Source organism: Loxodonta africana, chromosome 4 (assembly GCF_030014295.1).
Source record: "Loxodonta africana isolate mLoxAfr1 chromosome 4, mLoxAfr1.hap2, whole genome shotgun sequence".
In the NCBI taxonomy this organism is placed as follows: Eukaryota; Metazoa; Chordata; class Mammalia; order Proboscidea; family Elephantidae; genus Loxodonta; species Loxodonta africana.
The window spans coordinates 131367759-131387307 of NC_087345.1; the positions used below are offsets into that span (position 1 = coordinate 131367759).

Sequence of the window (19549 nt, forward strand, 5' to 3'; positions counted from 1 at the left end):
TCAGTTTTTGTAGACAGAGATGAAAAGCAATTTCAGAAATTAAGTTCATTAATAACAGAACCCCCTCCCCCAATATCTACTCACAGTTATGCTGGTAGGTGATAGATACTACTTACTATGATCAACTTCACATCGCATCACTTTGAAATAACAACAGATTCTAGAAGTTAAGGGGGTGGTAATGCTCAGAATAAAGATTTTTAAACGTGCATTTGATTCTGTTTTTAACAAGAATTGGTTTTCTAAATAAAGTATGTAATAGTATAAACTCAAGAATTCAAACAAAACTCAAAATAATCTGTAACTAGACAGAGGAGCCCTGGTGACACAGCAGTTAAGAGACTGGCTGCTAACGAAAAGGTCAGCAGTTCGAATCCACCAGCTGATCCTTGGAAACCCTATGGGGCAGTTCTACTCTATCCTATAAGGTCTATATGAGTCAGAAGTGACTTGAGGACAATGGGTTTTTATTTAGACACAACTGGTCTGAAACTTACCTTTACTTATCTAACGTTTCAATTAAAAGTAAAAAAAAAAAAAAAATACAGGGAAAATGCTAAGTTGTATATACCTACAAGGATTTCAGAAGTACCAATATAATGATATAATCACAAATCATACTTACCTATATTTTACTTATTGATTTCCTGTAGGCTTTCATTAGGCAATACCACTGGTCTACTTTGAATTATTAGAAAACCAACTATATACTTAAAACTAGCTGTTCTCAGGCACTCATACAATATTAATGAGAGTTTTGGAAAAAATACATTAAAATTTAAAATGAGTATATTCTTGACCAAAATATTAACTAGTACTTATCCTATGGTTATACTCAAAACAAACATGATTAACATGATTAATGCCACTGAAATGTACATGTGAAGATTGCTGAAATGCCAGGTGTTTTGTTACATATATTTGCTCATGGGAAAGAATACTACAATACTAAAAAATGACAAAACCATTAAGAAAATTATAGTAGTATTTGTCATAGGAAAAAGAAAATGTCCAACAATACAACATTGGTGATATAAATTGTGATTTCACAAGCTCAGCACAACTGACATTCTGAGCTAATTAAATATTTTTGGCGGCGGGGGGGGGCTGTACTATGCATTATATATAATGGTTACAAGTATCCCTGGCCTCTATCCTCTAGAGGCCAGTAGCAGCCCCTTACCCAGTTGTGAAAACCAAACAGGCCTAATGACATTTCTAAATCATAAACCAAAACCAAAGCAAATCCACACTAATACTTGTAGGCATTTTCCCAAGAGAAAAAAAATATGTGTCCTCTAAAAGACTTGTACAAGAATGCTCAGGGCTGATTTATTCACAGCCCCAAACTGGAAACAACCCAAATGTCCATCAACAGGAGAATGGTTAATGCAGTAAATTCATACAACAAAATTCTACTTAGTAATAAAAGAGAATTACTGATGAATATAACAACACGAATCTCAAAAACTTGTTAGCTTCTCTCATATAAAGCTCAAGAATTGGCAAACCTAATTCTTGGTGTAAAAAAAAAAAAAAATCAGAACATTAGCTGCTGGAGGTGGGGTAATTGACCAGAAAAGAGCGTAACAAAACTTCTTTGGGGTGACAGAAATGCTCAATTTGTTACACAAGTACAGATAATTGCCTAAACTCACAGACTGAGCATTGAAGGTTTATGCCTTTTCTTATATGAATTATACTTCAATTAAAAAATAAAAGAATAAAGCATTTTGTCTGACCAACAAAGACAGTTAAGTCCAATGTAACTCACAAAGACAGTAGAGAGGACCGTTAAACAGTCAAATAGTTAAACAATGAAAATTACAAAACACGATGAGGGACAAAAAGAGACCTACAAAAACGGAAAGACATCCTGTGCTCATGGATGAAAATGTAGCAAAAATGTCAGTTCTGCCTAAAGCAATCTACAGATACAAGTCCAATACAAATCCCAACGACATTCTTTACTGAAATGGAAAAACTAATAACCAACTTCACATGGAAAGGAAAGAAATCCCAAATAGCCAAAGCAGTATTAGAGAAAAATAACAAAGCAAAAGGCCTCACGGTCCCTGATATACACCTTATTGACATGTTTAGGTTCCAAAGACCATGCTGCTATGCAAAAATCAGCATTGTATTAAAACGGAGGCTGACCACACCAGATATCAAAAAGTAGAATGACTGCATTGTTACATAACCAATTGCCAAATTACATGATTACATAACTGCCAGACCACTGCAAATCATGGCCCAGCCAACCTTAACCATCACAGCCAGTGTTACTCTTGCCTTGCACTGCTATCTTCATTACCATCAGACATGTCATTAATGTGCAAAATAGTCAGATGGTGCATTTTTTTTTTTACTACTACTGTAAATGCAAAATGTTGGATAATGGGAAAGTCAATAGTATTCAGAACATGTATAGAATGATCTTTCTGTGTAAAAAAAAAGTTTAAGAATTCAATTAAAAAATTGATTCTTTGAAGATGAACAAAATTGACACAGTTAGCTAGACTGGCAAAGAAGAAAAGAGACAAATAATTAAAATCAGAAACAAATGTGGAGACACTACTATGGATCATACAGAAATAAAAAGGATTACAACAGAATACAATTAAAAACTGTACACCAATTTCATATCTAGAAGAAATGGATAAATTTCAAGAAAAACAAAAATTTAGGTAATTGGGAAATTTATAGCAGTAAACACCTACACTAAAACAGGAAGACCTCAAATCAATAACCTAAATTTAGAACTTGAGGGGCTAGAAAGAGGAGCAACGTAAGCCCAAACTATCTGAACAACAACCAAAAAAAAAGATTATGGCAGAAATAAACAAAATAAACAGAAAAATATTATTAGAGACTCAATGAAACCACAAGTTGGATCTTTGAAAAGATCAAAAACCTTAGCAACACTGATAAAGAAAAAGTCACAAACAACCAATTTCAGAAATAAAAATGGGGACATTACAACTGACCCTATAGTAATAAAAAGAGCCAGAAGAGAATATGCCAATCAATCATCACTACTAAAGTAAAAACTGCAAAAGTTTTCTATACCTATGGTTCTTGGTTTGCTCTCATCCTTCAGAGATATTCCTCAAGACCCCTAGTTTCCTTTCTGATTTTCATACACTTAACGCCAACCCAGATCCTGAAAAAGGGATGCCAATTAAGAAAAGGAAGTCACCAAAAAAAAAAGGACATGGAAGAATCATCAGGAACTAATCTTTATTGCTGGCACAATAAATGAGAGAGGGGGATATTCAGGAATTCTTATCCAATTAACAAATGCATCCTTGCATGATTCCAAAGTTGCAATTGTTCTTATCTGTATCTCAATCCAGCACGGACTACATTTAGAATCAAATAGTTTAATTGGGATGGAACAAGAGGTGTTTTAAGAGGTGTGAGACACGAGGTTGGAAAAGATGTTGGCCAGACCAAGAGGCACACACTTAATTTTGTGAGCAAGAAAGTACCATTAAAAGCTTCTGAGTTATAAAAACACATAATTATGACTACAGAGTTGAGGAACACTCATCTGACATCAAATATACTGTAGGTACTAAAAGAAGAAAGAACAGAGATATGATGGCAAGTTCAAAGGCTATTCAATAGTCCAAACAAAAGTAACAATGGAACTCTTTAAAAGGAATAACTAGGGACTTCCAACTATGTCACCATGAAGAGGCTGACAAATCCTGACTCATAAAGACAAGCATTAAGACTGGACAAATTTGTTTAAAATTCTATTTCACATCTCTGGAAACTGAACAAAGGCAAGCAACAAACTGACACACACTAATTAACAACAACAACAGAAGCATATTATTGGGGTAAATGTTTTAACTGATGATAGTACTCGGTGAAAAAGCTTACAGACCATTACTTTAAGTAGCAGGTAGAAAAAGAGGATTTGGAGAGTCAAATGTCATAATTAGAGCTGTGATCTGAAAGATTAATTTGACTACAATGATAGAAGATGAGTTAAAGGTGAAAACAAATTTAGAAGCTACTGTAATAATGTAGGCAAGCCCTATAACAGACTTCCACTTTATTCGTGGTATTGAGAATAGAGATAAGGATGCATTGTCAGATATATTGAAAGCAGAATAGGCAAGCCTTTAACAACATTACATTTGAAGGTACGGTTGAAGCAAGAAGCAAAATGACTCCCAAGGTTTCAAAAACTTGAGTTGGGGAGATGATGTTATTAACAGAAACGGTTAATATTAAAGTTAGAAAGATCTGAAGAGGCGCTAGAAAGAGCAGTTGCACGAATACTGAGATACAGACAGAAGTAATAAATAAGGAGAGTGAAAGAACCTCTATGCCTTTCACTACTCATTTATTACTATACTGTCTCCTCTACTAGATTGTGAGAACATGACTGCATGGATAATGGGTAACTTTTTTCACGTAACATAAACATAGAAATTCACCCAGTTAAAGTGTACAACGATGGCTTTTAATATATTCATTGTTGTACAATCTCAGAAATGCAACCTTTGGTTTTCTAACCTCTAAGACACAGCAACATAAACCAGAAGCCTGTGGGAATGGGGTTGAATAAGCTAATGTGCCACATTGGTTTATGTCTCTTCTCATGGAGACTTAAGACCGTGGCATCTAACACAATAAAACATCTGAGTTTCTTATTCCCATTTCAACAATAGGTGTACATGCGATAAAGCAGAAAATGTTATAAGTGGATACTGGATTTACCTTGATTTGATCAGCGATTCTGTCACAGGTGCGAGAGGAGTGCAAGTGGCATCCGTTCTTTTTCATCGGTAACTTTTTAGTCATAACTTACCATATTTATAATAATTTTATACTTATTTGTGTGATCATTTGGTTAATGCTGATCTTATCATTTAAGAAGGGGCCATGTCTAATTCTGCACACCAAACCAATAATTAACACATACATAGTAAGTGGTCAAATAAGATTTCATGAAAGAATGAAGCAGGCTCTACCCAGATCTTCTGAATCTAAATAACCAGGCATTTGGCCCAGGCAGATATATTAGGAAAGAGAACTAGACTGAAAATAAAATAGTGAGAATCATCCTTAGAAAGGTCGAGAACTACATTCATGAAAATAAGAGTACTAAGGTCAAACAACTTAGAAACATTTCTAAAGCAACAATAACTGCTGAAAGGTACTAAGAAGGAAATGTTTTAAGAGGACAGAAAGTGATTTATTTGCTTAGAGACTCTACTTACTTAATCTATAGTAACATTTTCTTAATCAGGCAAGAGTTTGGATCTATCAACTAGTCTATGAATAAAACTATTCTACACTGTCAGATAAAAGGAAACTCTTGCGGTGTAGTGGTTAAGAGCCACAGCTGCTAATCAGAAGGTCGGTAGTTCCACTCTATGCGTATAGGGTCACACTATGAGTTGGAATTGCCTCTACGGCAACAGGTTTGATTTTTTTTTTTTTTTATTCAGATAAAAAGGAGCCCTGGTGGCATACATGTTAACTCCGCTGCTAACCAGAAGGCAGGCAGTTTGAATCCATTGGCTGCTTCACGGGAGAAAGATGTAGCAGTCTGCTTCCATAAAGATTTACAGCCTTGAAACCCTACGGGGCAGTTCTACTGTTACACAGGGTTGCTAGGAGTTGGAATCGATCGCAGTGGGTTATCAGATAAAAGCTAGATATTATATTTTGCATGTCATTAATTCTCACAATAACTGTTACTCTTCATCCTAACGATGTGGAAATTAAATCATGTGGCCTCATTATGATTCCACAATCGCCAAGCAAGTGATCTAGAATGGACTTTGTCTTAGATTCTTATACAATACTATCACTCAATTAGGAAGTATTTTCTGAAACCCAATCAAAAATTCCACTTACATGCCACCATATACTGTCCCCTAACAAACATGATCAATTTAGCTGTAACAAGTTGTAATTTTCCAATGCAATGATTTAGAGACTCAATTCTAAAAAATATCTACTTTTCCAGGATGGCTTCCTTTTGTAAGTCTGAAACAAGAATGAAATGCTAGAAATACTAATGCCAATAACAGTCAAATCATTAGGACATTTTTACCGTAACAAATTGTATTAGTATTTAAAAAATTAATCACACACGGATTTTAAACAATGTACTAATAGGACCCCATAAAGCACAAATTCCCTTAACTTGTTGCTGTCGAGTCAATTCTGACTCATAGTGACCCTATAGGACAGAGTAGAACTGCCCCATGGGGATCCAAGGAGAAGCTGGTGGATTTAACTTCTTCCCTTAGGAGTACCTTATAAACAGTGGAAATGTAAGAACGCTAGTAGGTTATCTTTAATTTACCTTGCAGTTATTTCCTAAATAGTAAAAAAAAAAAAAAAAAAAAAGATTTCCTTTCCTAGTGTTTTCATTTTTTCCATAAAATCTAACTAAGATAATACTTAGCAAGGACAAGGCTATTATTAAAGACTCCTTTTTTTTTTTTTTTTGTCCTAATTATTCCTAAAACATGCATATTCACTGTAGGCCTTCCTAAGCAAAAATGTACAGACTACTTAGTATAGTCTTACCCAGATTCCCTTGCTCGATTGTCAACACCACCTCATCCATCACAACAGCCCTAAAGTCCAGTTCTTCCTCACAACATTTGGCCTTCAGTGCTCTTAAGATCTCTTTTTGGGGGTAGTCTTCCCTGATGCGACGATCTGTCAAAAACCACAACTTCGCAGCCACAGAGCTACACATCTTGATCTGCTTTTTCTTCTTCTTCCTGGGTTATTTCCTCCTGAACGTGAACTCTAGATGGGAGAGAAAATACACATATAAAATAATCGAGAAATCTACTTAATTTTTGGGTTTTACACAAATAAATGCGATTATTATATACTAACTATACAAACAGAGAAAGGCAAGTAAAGCGTAATTATGCCCGTTTTCCCCTTCATTCAAATTAAAAAATTTCATACCACTAAAAATATGGAAAATGACAATCTCTGTTGAAACAGAATTTCTCCATTAGGCTGGAACTACAGCTTAATAAATCACAGTATGTCACTTATTAGCAGAAATGTTCAATGCCATTCCCTATATTATAGTCTAGGAATATACTTTGATCCACCTCCTTTCCATTGGTATTTTTAAAAAAATGCAAATCTCTTCTTGATATGAAATAACTGAGATTCTCCAATCACTAGAAACCCCAATTATGTATATTTCTGCCTCTGTAGTTAGTTTTATATTCAATTTCTTTATTTTGCTATAAACCAAAACCAAACCCATTGCTGTCAAGTCGATTTTGACTCATAGTGACCCTACAGGACAAAGTAGAACTATCTGCCCCATAAGGGTTTCTGAGGCTGTAAATCTACGGAAGCAGGCTGCCACATCTTCCTCCCTCAGAGTAACCGGTGGGTTCGAATCACCGACCTTTCAGTTGGCAGCCAAGCGATTTAACCACTGTGCTACCAGGGCTCCTCTGTTTTGCTATAGGTATGTACATTTTATTATAAATGTATTTATAGGCATATAGAAAAAATGTGTGAACATCAATGCTGAAGAGTCACTGACACAGTAACTTTAATCAAGTGATCGGAAAACGAGGAAAAGGCATTTAAATTACCAGCCCCGGCCCATTCATTAAAATTGATTTCAGTCAGAGAATAGCATGTCCTTAACGGAGTATTTTTATTTTTTCTTTAAATTCTAAGACATCTACTTTTCTATGTCTCACATCTGGAAAAAAAAAAAATTCCCAACCCATCAAGAAAAAAAGAAAAACCAAAAGAGCTGAGAAGTCAATCACACAGCTGTAAATTTATAAACAAGAGCCCAAATGTATGCCGATAAATCCTCAGTGTTTACAGAAAAGGTCAAATGATAGTTACTCTTTTTTTTCTTTAAATTTTGATTGTGTTTTAAGTGAAAAGTTTACAAATCAAGTCACTTATTGTCACTCTTCAGAAGGCAGGAAAGAGTCCCATGTAAAATGGTTATTTTTCTGACACTTAAAGGCTAAGCTTCGGTTACCCAATAAGAGATTTATTTATAAGGAAATACTTTATTCTCCAGCAGTGTCAGGTAAATGTGTTTGCAAATCTCCACATACATAGGGGAATATTGTATTTCCTCTATTAGAATGTAAACTCAGGTCAACTAACTCCCATCTTCTATTTATTTTTCTAGCGTATCTAGAAAAATAATGTATAAACATCAAATGCTAAATAAAAGCTACAGGTAAACTGGTAGAGTAGCTCTTTTAAAATAGAGAAATTCTGTAAAGAGAATTTACTTTTATGTGAGATTATCTACCCATGCAAACTTCTGGATAGGCATACCAATAGAAGACATCACTGTCTTTGAATAGTCTAGGCAAAGCTAACTAAAAAGCTGGTAATCATAAATAAAATTCTTCATTCACCTCTGACACAGGAATGAACAGACTATTAGTTTCACTGCTTGATTTCCCAGATTCTTAAATAAAAATAGTATTTAGAAAGTACTACTTTAGTTACTTCCCCAAACTTTGGTGTTAATTCTAACATTAGAACAACCCTAAGGATAATTTATTTTTCTACCTTACAAAATATTTCAAGTAAAGATTCTTAGGATCTAAAAGTGAATATCCTTTTTCTTGTAAGGTCAAGTTTCTGTAATTTATAAACAAAGGAAAAGCTCAATGTTTAGAATCAAAACCTTGTAATACATTATTTAGAATTTCTAAAGGATATACCAATCTAATCTTCTCTGTAGAAAAATGAGATAGTAAAAAGATTTACATCATATTCCAGAATAAAAAAAGAAAAGTTAAAAGCTTGAAGGCACCTTTTTCTCCCCTTCATTTTTTATGTGTGGTCCCTTCCCAATGGTAATTATTGCATTAGGGCAAAAGCAAAATCACAATCTACCACCTGGAGCTATTAAAGTACCTCTTAGTATTAGGAAAAAAAAATTTTTTTTTTCCAGATAAAACATAGCATATGAACTCAGAATTCAAAGACCGAAAAAAAAGATAAAAGGTCAGAGAAGAAAAAATATATATACTTTGTATTTTTAATATACAAACTAGATTTTATTCCACTTGGCAATTACTACAAACATACTTTCAATATCATTTACTCTTGGATGGGGAATCCTAGAGTTGGAGCAAATTTGTGGAAAAATAACAAACTGGTGTATCTTTGAGTTCTAGGCACTCCTTCACAGCCTCCTTGTCAATGAGGCATTTCTCCTGACTGCTCCTCTTCTGCACATAATCCCCAGGGGTTCATTTCTAAGTCCTTCTCTCCTCTCTCTAGAAATGTCATCCTGACCCAGGTTTCAACTATTGCCACTGAAACCTGAATATATCATTTACCCACTAAATATCTCTTTCCAACCAGGAGCTCTTTACTGAATTTCAGACCCAGTATTTTTTTTTTTTTATCAATGTACCTACTAGTCATCGCAACCCTATAGGACAGAGCAGAATCCCCCAGTTTCCAAGGAGTGCCTGGGGGGTTCAAACCGCAGACCCCTCGGTTAGCAGCCATAGCACTTAACCACTATACCACCAGGGTTCCCATGTACCTACTAGGTCTCCCTAGATGAAATGCCACCCAACGTTACCTCAATTTGAGCACGTAAAAAAGGTTGAACTTATCTTTAGTCACATACCTGCATTGGCACCTGTAGCCCCAACCCAATTAAGGCCACTACTAAGCACTCAATCCAGAAACCTGGGCATAGTTTTTGACTTCTATCCCCCATTAGTTATACACACCACACACACACTGCTATCTCCTAAACATCTCTTGAATTTTCCTTTTCTCTCCATCTTCAGTGCATAAAGAATACCATAAAAGCCTTCAAACTCATCTCTCTACTCTCACACTTCCGATTTTCTGAACATACTGTAGTCTCTCAGGCAAAAAGAGGCATGGACTATATAATTCCAGACCTACCTACCTACTGAACCCTGGGCTCAAATGTTAACACATCTGTTAAGTTTTCCCTGACTCCTAAAGTCATTCTTCCTCCATGAGTCTACATTATTTTATTATACTTATATTCTATCCATTATCACACTATATTGTAACTTTTTTTTTTTTTTTAACTAGGGTCTACCACTATCATACGATGAGTTCTTAAAGTTTGGTTCTGTGTTTGCATTTCTTTAACGATTCTACTCATTATAAGTATGATTTCTCTTTTACACACGTAAATCATAACTGAATTCATGTTTACAGCATAAAACTAGTTTAAGTCAGTGTTTCTCAAACAAGGGTCCATAGATCTATCCAGAAGGCCATGAACTTTTTTTTTCTTTTCTCTTTATTACTCAAGTTTGAAACGTGTCCTAGGCCTATTTTCTTACTAAAATCTAATCATATTACAGATAAGAATTATATCTTCTTGTATATGTATCCTCAGAATCAAGCATTTCTAGATTACATGCCATTTCATAGCAGCACAATGTAAATGCTTAACAATTATATACATTTACCAATATTCAGATACTGAACTAATTTACTGAGCACTTTTACATACACTATCTCAAACCTCAGGTATTACAGTCATCATTTTTACACGTTAGGGAACTAGAGTCCAAAGAGATTTACCAAAAGTTTTTTTTTTTTTTTTTTTTAATCTAGTGGAAGAAGATGAGAGCCTAAATCAAGAAAGGGGCTATGAGTATTACTCAGCTGTAAAGAGAAATAAAAGTCCTGACACATGCTACAACATGGATGAACCCTGAAAACATTATGCTGAGTAAAATGTCAGTCACAAAAGGACAAATACTGTATGATCCTACTTATGTGAAAAAGGCAAATGTACAGAAACCAAAGTTTATTAGTGGTTACCAGAGGTAGGAGGGAAAGGAGAAGGGGAAGTCACTGCTTTGGTAGCACTGTTTGTTAATGGTGGTAGAATAATTTGGGACAGGATAGTGGTAGTAGTTGGACCACATAATGAATTTAACCAATGTCACTGAATTGTACATGTAAAAATTGCTTAACTGGCAAATGTTTGTTACATATATTTTTACCACAATAATATATATATATATATTTTTAATTAATTTCTTCAATTTCACCCCTGGATTCAGCGAACAAATCACAGATACATTTAAAAATAATAAGTCACAAAACTTGAATTTCAAAAGATTTAAGTTCTATGATTCTCCCTCCAAATCACAGGTCTATTAACTGACTTAATGAAAACTGTACCTTTTAACACCAACTTTATAACACTTCAAGCTTTAGGCAAGGATCAATTTTCTTTCTCAACAAATCCTAATGCCTGCAATTCTTTTCAACCCGTAAAACAAACCAGAATTTGACACGTGTGAAATTCTCCCCTTTTCTTTCCCTTACTCTACCAAAAAGTCTATTAGAAGTAGATCTGAATGACTGTTAAAAGAGAAGTGAGAATGGGGAATAAGTAAGAGCTAGAGGGGTAAAGGCATTAATAAGGATGGGAAAAAAAGAGAGGCACCCCTTGGGGGGTGAAAAAAAAAACTTTGTAGATCTTACCAATCCATTGCCATGGAGTCGATTCGAACTCATAGCGACCCTATAGGACAGAGTAGAACTGACCCATAAGAGCTGCCAAGGAGCGCGCCTGGTGGATTTGAACTGCTGACCTTTTGGTTTGCAGCCATAGCACTTAACCACTACACCACCAGGGTTTCCAGATCTCACTAATGCAACAGGAAATTAATGAATGATAAGAGGAAAATTTCGGAGAAGAGTTTAAGAACCAAATACTTGAGTTAGCCTAGTTACCCCATTTGTTTTTTTTTGTTGTTGTTTAAAAATTGTTTAGTTTTTTTTTAGTTACCCCATTATCCACTAATTATGCTCCCCAGTAAATGACTGTCCCCTTATTAATTCCTACACAGTCACATCCTTTAGCTAAGATTTCACTTCAAATAGTATCACTCTCTTTTGGTGTTAAGTGCCATTTTCTTTACGACATTAACTTGAAAGTAGGCTGGAATGTGGTGAAAACAAGGGCAGAAAGCCAAATATTAATCAAAGATGACTTCTTTAAAAAAAAAAAACAAACCTGCTGTTGATTTTGACTTATAGTGATTCTATAGGACAGGGTAGAACTGCCCCCAAGGGTTTCCAAGGAGCAGCTGGTGGATTCAAACTGCCAATCATTTAGTTTGCAGAGGAGCTCTTAACCATAATGCCACTAGGGCTTTAAAAAAAAAAAAATAGCACTAACAAAAAAGAAATGTGTAACAGTCGCCATAGTCCGCCTTTATATTTGAAATAGTATACCTCAAAAACAGAGCAAACAAAGGCATGGATGAATCTTAAAAACTCTACGCTGAGTGCAATAAGTCAGACACAAAAGAATGAATATTATATGAGCCCACCCAAAAAAACCAAACCCACTGCCGTCGAGTCGATTCCAACTCATAGCGACCCTATAGGACAGAGCAGAACTGCCCCGTAGAGTTTCCAGGGAGCACCTGCTGGATTCAAACTGCCGACCTTTTGGTTGGCAGCCATAGCTCTTAACCGCTATGCCACCAGGGTTTCCTATATGAGCCCAGTACATGAAATATCTAGAATAGGCAAAGCCATAGAGGCCAAAGTTTATTGGTATGTGTGTGTGGGGGAGCTACTGTTTAAGGGTTTTTGTTAAAAAAAATTTAGAAACAGTGGTAATGGTTGCACAACATGGTGAAAGTAATTAATGTCACTGAATTGAACTGTACACGTAAGAACAGTTAAAATGGCAAATGTTTGGTTATATATATTTTACAACAAGTAAATAAAATACAGATCAAACATACTATTTTCCCAAAGTTTCCAGGGTACACTCATTCTTATTCTGTACTTCTGATAGCTCTTTCATTTCCAATATCCATAAAAAATAAAAGATAGCTATATACATGATTAAACCCCTTGCCATTGAGTCGATTCTGACTTATACTGACTGTTTCCAAGGGGTGCCTGGTGGATCTGAACTGCTGACCTTTTGGTAAGCAGCCATAGCACTTCACCACTATACCACCAGGGTTTCCATACGCATGACTGGGGTGAAAAATAAGAGTATAACCATTTTCCTATACAAACTCAATATGGTCCATTTATCAGAAGACTAAAGAAAAATGACGGTAAAATATATTTACACAGAAACACAAAATGCAATGAAGGTACGGAAAGGTAACACTTAAGAATATAAAAATAGGTAAGTGCCTACAGACTCCATTCTTCATACAAAGAATACATGAATGACAAAGGCAAAACAATGCATACAGATGAGGTTTAAAATGTTCTCCATTTACATTTCACAAAATATTTTCCATATACATTTTCTCATGTAATCTGTACGTAATATTCTCTGAGGGACACAGAAATATATTACCCCCTTTTAAAAGACAGACCTGCCCAAGATGCCACTACAGCAGAGCCAGGACTGGGATTCAGGTTTTCTGAAATCTTTCTACTGTTTCTACTATACCTAAAGATACTACCAAAGAGAATTCAGATAAAGAAAATAAAATTCTTATTTTGCCTGACTATAAAAAAAAAAAAAAAAAAAAAATTTTTTTTTTTTTATATGTACTGGACGCTGTTAGGTATTTTGTGTCTTCTCACTCAATCTTTACAACCATCCCTTTGAGGTACTGTTGTCTTCATTTGGCAGATGAAGCTGTTACACACAGCACAGAGAGGTTAGTTAACCTAACGGCACACAATTAGACAGAGGTAGTGGCTGGGATGACTGGGATGACTTCAAGGTCTGCACACTCTGAGAGACTGTCAATTGCTCCCTTATCCTTTTTCTACTTTTTCCTTAGTAGTAAGATACCAGATATTTAGCTAAGTACAATGCCATATAACTAAAAGACTGTATCCTCCATGCTTTCTTACTGATAGATGTGGCCAATGAGATGAGTATTGCATCGCAACTTCTGAGAAGCATACTTTAAGAGAGGTGTACTCTTCCTTGGCCTTTCTTCTATCCTGCTATCTGGAGTGTGGATGTTATGGCTATGGCTCTAGCAATCATCTAGATGATGAGGACAGGCAGAGGTCAACTCTAGGAAAAGCATGGGCTATGTACTGCAAGGAACCTGAATCCCTGACAACTGTGTAGGTAGAGCCACTGCCTTTTAGGTACAAAGAAATAAACTTCTATCTTAAGTCAATGATATTTTAAGATTCTTTGTTATATGCCACTGAACATTATCCTAACAAAAATACCCTATCATATTTTGCTCAGAAGTTATAGAAAATTATTCCCTTGACACCAAAGTTTACATGTCAGCAAGCAGGGGTATTGAGTTTTTATAAGTGGGACTTTCTCTTTATACTAATATCATCTTTTTCTCATAAAAGGGCTTTCATTTGGTTATTTTACTTTATGTTTATTTTCATAACATCTCTCTGAGAAGGATCAGTAGAAATATTACTTAAAAAAAAAAGCAGACTGTTTAAAGTCAAAAGTTAATCATAATCCCAGATTAACTAATAATCTAAGAGCACTTCTCAGTACACAAGACTAAGCATTCAATTAAGGAATACATTCAATTAAGGAATACATTCAATTAATATTTGAGTACCAACTAGGCGCTCCACCGAGAGGTACTATGGCAAACAAAACAGACACAGCACCAGCCCTCAAAGAGCTAAAAATTATCTGACATTAAAATGTCATGAGTAAATATGCACATTTTTATACATTCCCACTAAAGGGTCAGGAAAAAAAACTAAGAGATTAGTTACTAAAATTCCCAAAGTTGGCTGTTATAAAAACCCAGTAAACTTTCAAAAAAAACTAAGTTGTCTCTGGAATCCAAATAAAATTGCTAATGATTTCACTTAATAAAGAAAAGTTACATCAAGGTACCACAGAAACAAGGCACAAAATTTGAAGAAAAAAAAATTCCTGAGATACAATGCATAGTACAGGTCAAAGGTCATCACATTTAACATGATAAATGTTGGGCCTTCCGCCCCCCAAATTTTCTTTCTAGACATTACTATGAAGAAAGGAGTAGGGAAACTACTAATTTATTCCAAGTATCTAACCAAATCACATATCAAAGGGATAAATGAATAACTGAGAACTCCAAAACATCAGGGAAGAATTCCAAATGGGCTGTCTGGGCAGGCTTGCATGAATTTTCAAGATGCAGTTTTCTGATAAAGCATCAAAATCTGAAATGCTGCCAAAGACGGAACAGCACAGCAGTAAAATAGAAGTGGTCTGATATTGCATAGTAACTCCATTTTCTATTTTGGAGACCTTATTTCTAAATTTATAAGAACATGAAGCCAAGAGCTATCATGGTTGGGTGGTGGGAGACCTTTAACAAAAGATATGGAATGTAAGGAGCTAAATACACAGTAAAAAAATTAGGGTGGGGTAGGAATATCAGCCTGGATTTTTATTTTTTATCATAACTTGCTGATGTGTCACCACTTTTGAAAGACAGGTAATAAAATTCATTAGGCATATAAATGCTTAAATAGATTTTTGTTTTGCTAACCCATCACTTCACAAACTGGTACATATTTCATGAGCACCTAGTAGACTCTGCCAGACAAAACTGGGAGAACTGATTGACAGATGAATGACACAGCGATCAATGAAATTATTCAGACTAGAAACTCCATGAAGACAGAAATCATGTTTTATTACCTGCTGTTATTTTATTATTTTTTTTTTGTTATCTCTAGTGGCTAACAAAGAACTTGATACATAACAGACTGAGAAGATAAGGAATAGGAGTTATTTGAAAAAGAGTTTGCTGTATTAAACCATAAGAGTATCAACAAATCAGTTATTTTCAATACTAAATATCTGACAGAAATGTATGTAGCTATCCAGAGTAGTTATTAGAAATTTCTAATTTTTTTCAGTACCTCTTTAAAAAAATAAAGCTTAATGCTACTTCCCATCATCATCATACAACTGACCCCGAAATAATTAGTTTTATTACTGATTGAAGTTGGGGGAGGGGGGGAAACCTCAGTAAGAAGAAAAAAGATATAAGCAGATGGGTTCAACGCATACCAGCTTTAAGGGATTAGAGCTGGCTACCTCTGTGGCTTGTCCTCCAGGCCAATTTTGAGGAAAGAAAAACAGGAAAAGAAAACATGAAAAATAATACCATGGCATTATTTACCACAAAGCCAGAAAATCAGTCTTTTTCCTGCAAACCTAAAATATACACAGATACATATGGCATATGAACCCAAAATACATTATATATAGATATTTTTGGAGGTACTGTATTACTTAACAACTCTTAACATGAGAAGCAGGAAAATTCCAAGTTATGAAAGACAATTTATCCAACATCTGTACCTAACCTCCCTACTCCACCTCTCTTGAACTGCATGTGCCATTACACCTAACATTTGAAAAAATTTTTCATTGTTCCTTTTAGTCTCCCCCTCCTTCAGATTGTAAAACAACTGCAACTTCCAAAATCTCGTCTCATATGCTTTTGTCTTAATCCCTCTTGCAGAATACTTTATAATCAAACTAATCTGCCTAAAATGAAGTCTCTCTACAAATCCACATCACTCAAGTGCCCCCAAAACAGTTGTCAGCAAGCAACATACAATATAACTCACCCTCCTTACTTTTATGTTTGGTTTTCTCTCACTCTTCACATGTTGTTCGTGGGTATAGAAGTTCTTCCTCCACCCATTTTCAATCAGTTTAGGTCTCTATGCCTGCTCCCCAGAGGAAGATGATAAAATCTACTCCTGCTTCCCACAGTGTGGAACAACTTGATCTGCTCTGTCCTCTTTCCCCAGCCCCTTCCTGTGTTCATGGTTGATCGGTCTTTCAGCTCATAGGGAAGGGAGAAGTTTTATGAAATCAATCTAGTGACTTACCCAAGCAGCAAATCCCAGGTGGATGCAAATTTGGAAACGGGGAAATTTTAAGGTATGTTTCTCCTTGTGCCCCAACAAACTAATGCCTGAGGCTTGGCTGTTGTGTATTGGTCAGAAGAATGTCCACTTTAGTGTGTTTTCTTATCAATATGGCTAAGAAGGGGTATATTTTACTGCTAACTTCCCTCTGGAGAGGAAAAGGGGACTGAATGAGAAGGGAAAAAGAAAAAAAAAGGATAATTTCTTGTTGAGACTCTTCCCAGAAACTCACTACTACTACTCAAGGAAGTATATCCAATAGTGACTGTGAGTAAACATGACGAAAATAAAGAAGTTATCCACTAAAATTAAGTGGAATTTTAGCTGGTAGCCAACAACTTAAGTTAGATACTCAGCTCCTTACCCCCTGCAGGGGGAGAGGCGGGAAGGGAAAAGTGGTTCTTGACTGAGCAGAAGATTGTACGTGTCTGAAAATGATGTTCCCCTTCTTGGTTCTCTTTCCTCAGAATCACAGACTGCCCCCCTCCCTGACAAGCAGACTCCAGCACCTGGTAGGGGTAAGAGAAGACAAGAGAGAAAAAAGGGAGACAGAGAAAGATAAAAACATCAACAGCCATGTTGCCAAGCTAACAGCTAAATCAATGACATGAAAGAAGGAAATTAAAAGCACTAACCAAGACAGAAAAGAATACAAGATTGATTACCTCAAAACAAAATAGGCCTCCTCTCCTGACACACTAACCAAATAACACACAGTAACACTTAGAAAACAAAGTTAACTATGACTGTTAACTTTTAAATCAGAAGTTTCCATACTAAAATTTAGAATATAAATGTTGAATCTCCGTGGTGGGAATTTCAGAGAATTGTTTTATTCCAAATGAGTGTCTTTATAGTATTTAGACAACGAATTGTTTTTTAAAAACCAACTGAAGAGATTAACTTTAACCTACTCAACAATGTGAGGAAAAAAATGCAATTTTCGTATCATTTAACAATTAAGAACGTATATCAATCATACGCCCACAAATAAGAAAAATCTTCCATATTAGGCTGCCCATATACTTTCCAGATAGATCTCGGAAAAATTTATGCAATTAATGGGAAAGCACACTGAAAGAATTTACATCGAAGTTACGTTCAAAGCGGTTAATAACCCCATTCATGGAATAGACACCTCACTTCTATACAGAAACACAAATGGGATAAAATACCGGGATTACAAATCTGATGTCAGAGACAAGGGGAAGGGTGTTTATATCCGCATCAAGGTCGAATAGTTTAAAAAAAAAAAAAAAAAACTGACAAGGAAAGCTATCCGTGGTGACCCTCAGTCTTATTCAGAGGGCTGCTAAAGGAGAAGAGGAATGACTGTCTCACACTCTAAAATTTGCGCCTAAGAAGGAAAAAATGGAATTAAAAACATAATAACTACAGGACGAACCCCACATCATCCTCCCTCGGTTACACCACAGGAATTTGTCTGAGGGAAGCAGGGGCAGTAGAGATTACCACACTCAGGAAGCCAGGTTAACCCATCCCAATCCACTGGCCTGCGTCGATTCCGACTCGCAGCGACCCTACAGGACAGAGCAGAACTGCCCCATAGGGTTTCCAAGGCTGTAATCTTCAAGGAAGCAGACTGCCACATCTTTCTCCCGTGGAGCGGCTGGTGGGTTCGAACCGCCGACCTTTCGGTTAGCAGCCGAGCGCTTAACTACTGCGCTACCAGGGCTCTTCGGCAGGCAGGTTAGCAACCCATATTTTGACTCCAACAAGCATTCCCAGGGTTACCACACCCCCCCTTACAAACGGAGGAAACCATACTTGTTTCACGCCCGAGGTCGCAGGCTCCCTCCACACGGTTCGCTCAGTCACACGCTCACCACATTACCAACCCCCTCCCAGCGCGCTCGCCAAGCCCACGTTCTGACTCCTCCCCACCGCCTCGGGCACCAAAGCGACCACCGGCCTTCACAAGCCCCCGATCCCGGGCACGCACGGCCGCGTTCCCTCCCCGGGCCGAGGCCCCGCTCGGAGGGAGAGTCCGTTCGGCCCAACTCGCCACCCGGGGGGAGCGCGCCCCCGCCTCACGCCCCTACTGGGGAAGGGAAGCGGTCATTCCGCTCACCTGGCTCGGCAGCTCCTCCCCTCACTCTCGGCCCACGGAGCCCGGCTGGGGCCTCCGAGGGAAGCGCAGGCGGCCGAGCGGACTGGAACTCGAAGGAGAGAAGGCGGAGGGGGACGAGATGCCAGGAGCCGCCTCCTTTCTCCTCCGGCGACCGTGGCTCCGCAACCAGGCCGGGCGTCTTTACACACTTGCCCACTTTCTCACAGCCTCGCGGTCGGTCTGAGTCCCCCTCACCCCCACTCCCACACACACTCCACACACACACACTCACATCCAGCCACCCCTCGCTCACTCACTCACTCACTCGTCTGTCGCGCGCGCGCGCACCAGCCCGCTCACACACAGCGCGCGCGACGCCGGCGGAGGCCGCCCCGCGTTCCCTCAGACCGAGGCGCCGCGCGCCGCCTGCCCGCGTGCAGAGGACCAGCGCGCGCCACGGCCCCGCCCTCCCAGCGCAACGGGCGGGGGGCGGTGGCCGGCGGGGCGAGCGGCCTGGCCTGCTCTGCAACCCGGCTGAGAGGATCTGACCCCTGCGTCGACACCCATTTTCCCGGCTCCTCGTCCCCG

The 19549-nt window shown here is 37.4% G+C and overlaps 1 protein-coding gene across 4 annotated transcripts in view; it reads right to left on the bottom strand.

Moving 5' to 3' along the window:
- RIMKLB (ribosomal modification protein rimK like family member B) overlaps positions 1-19304 on the bottom strand; it is a 55889-nt gene extending 36585 nt beyond the window's left edge. For 2 of the 4 annotated variants that reach the window (XR_010321914.1, XR_010321915.1), the window contains exons 1-2: positions 18983-19302; positions 6568-6795 (exon numbers count right to left, since the gene is read on the bottom strand). Coding sequence is in view for 2 of the 4 variants with exons in the window: in XM_064284654.1 (XP_064140724.1) it covers positions 6568-6742 (175 nt within the window). In the remaining 2 variants the exon portion in view is untranslated. Of the gene's footprint in view, positions 1-6567; positions 6796-16584; positions 18780-18982 lie in introns of those variants that run through there. The other 2 variants (XM_064284654.1, XM_010590860.3) reach the window with 2 other exon arrangements.
- Positions 19305-19549: the final 245 nt, after the last annotated feature.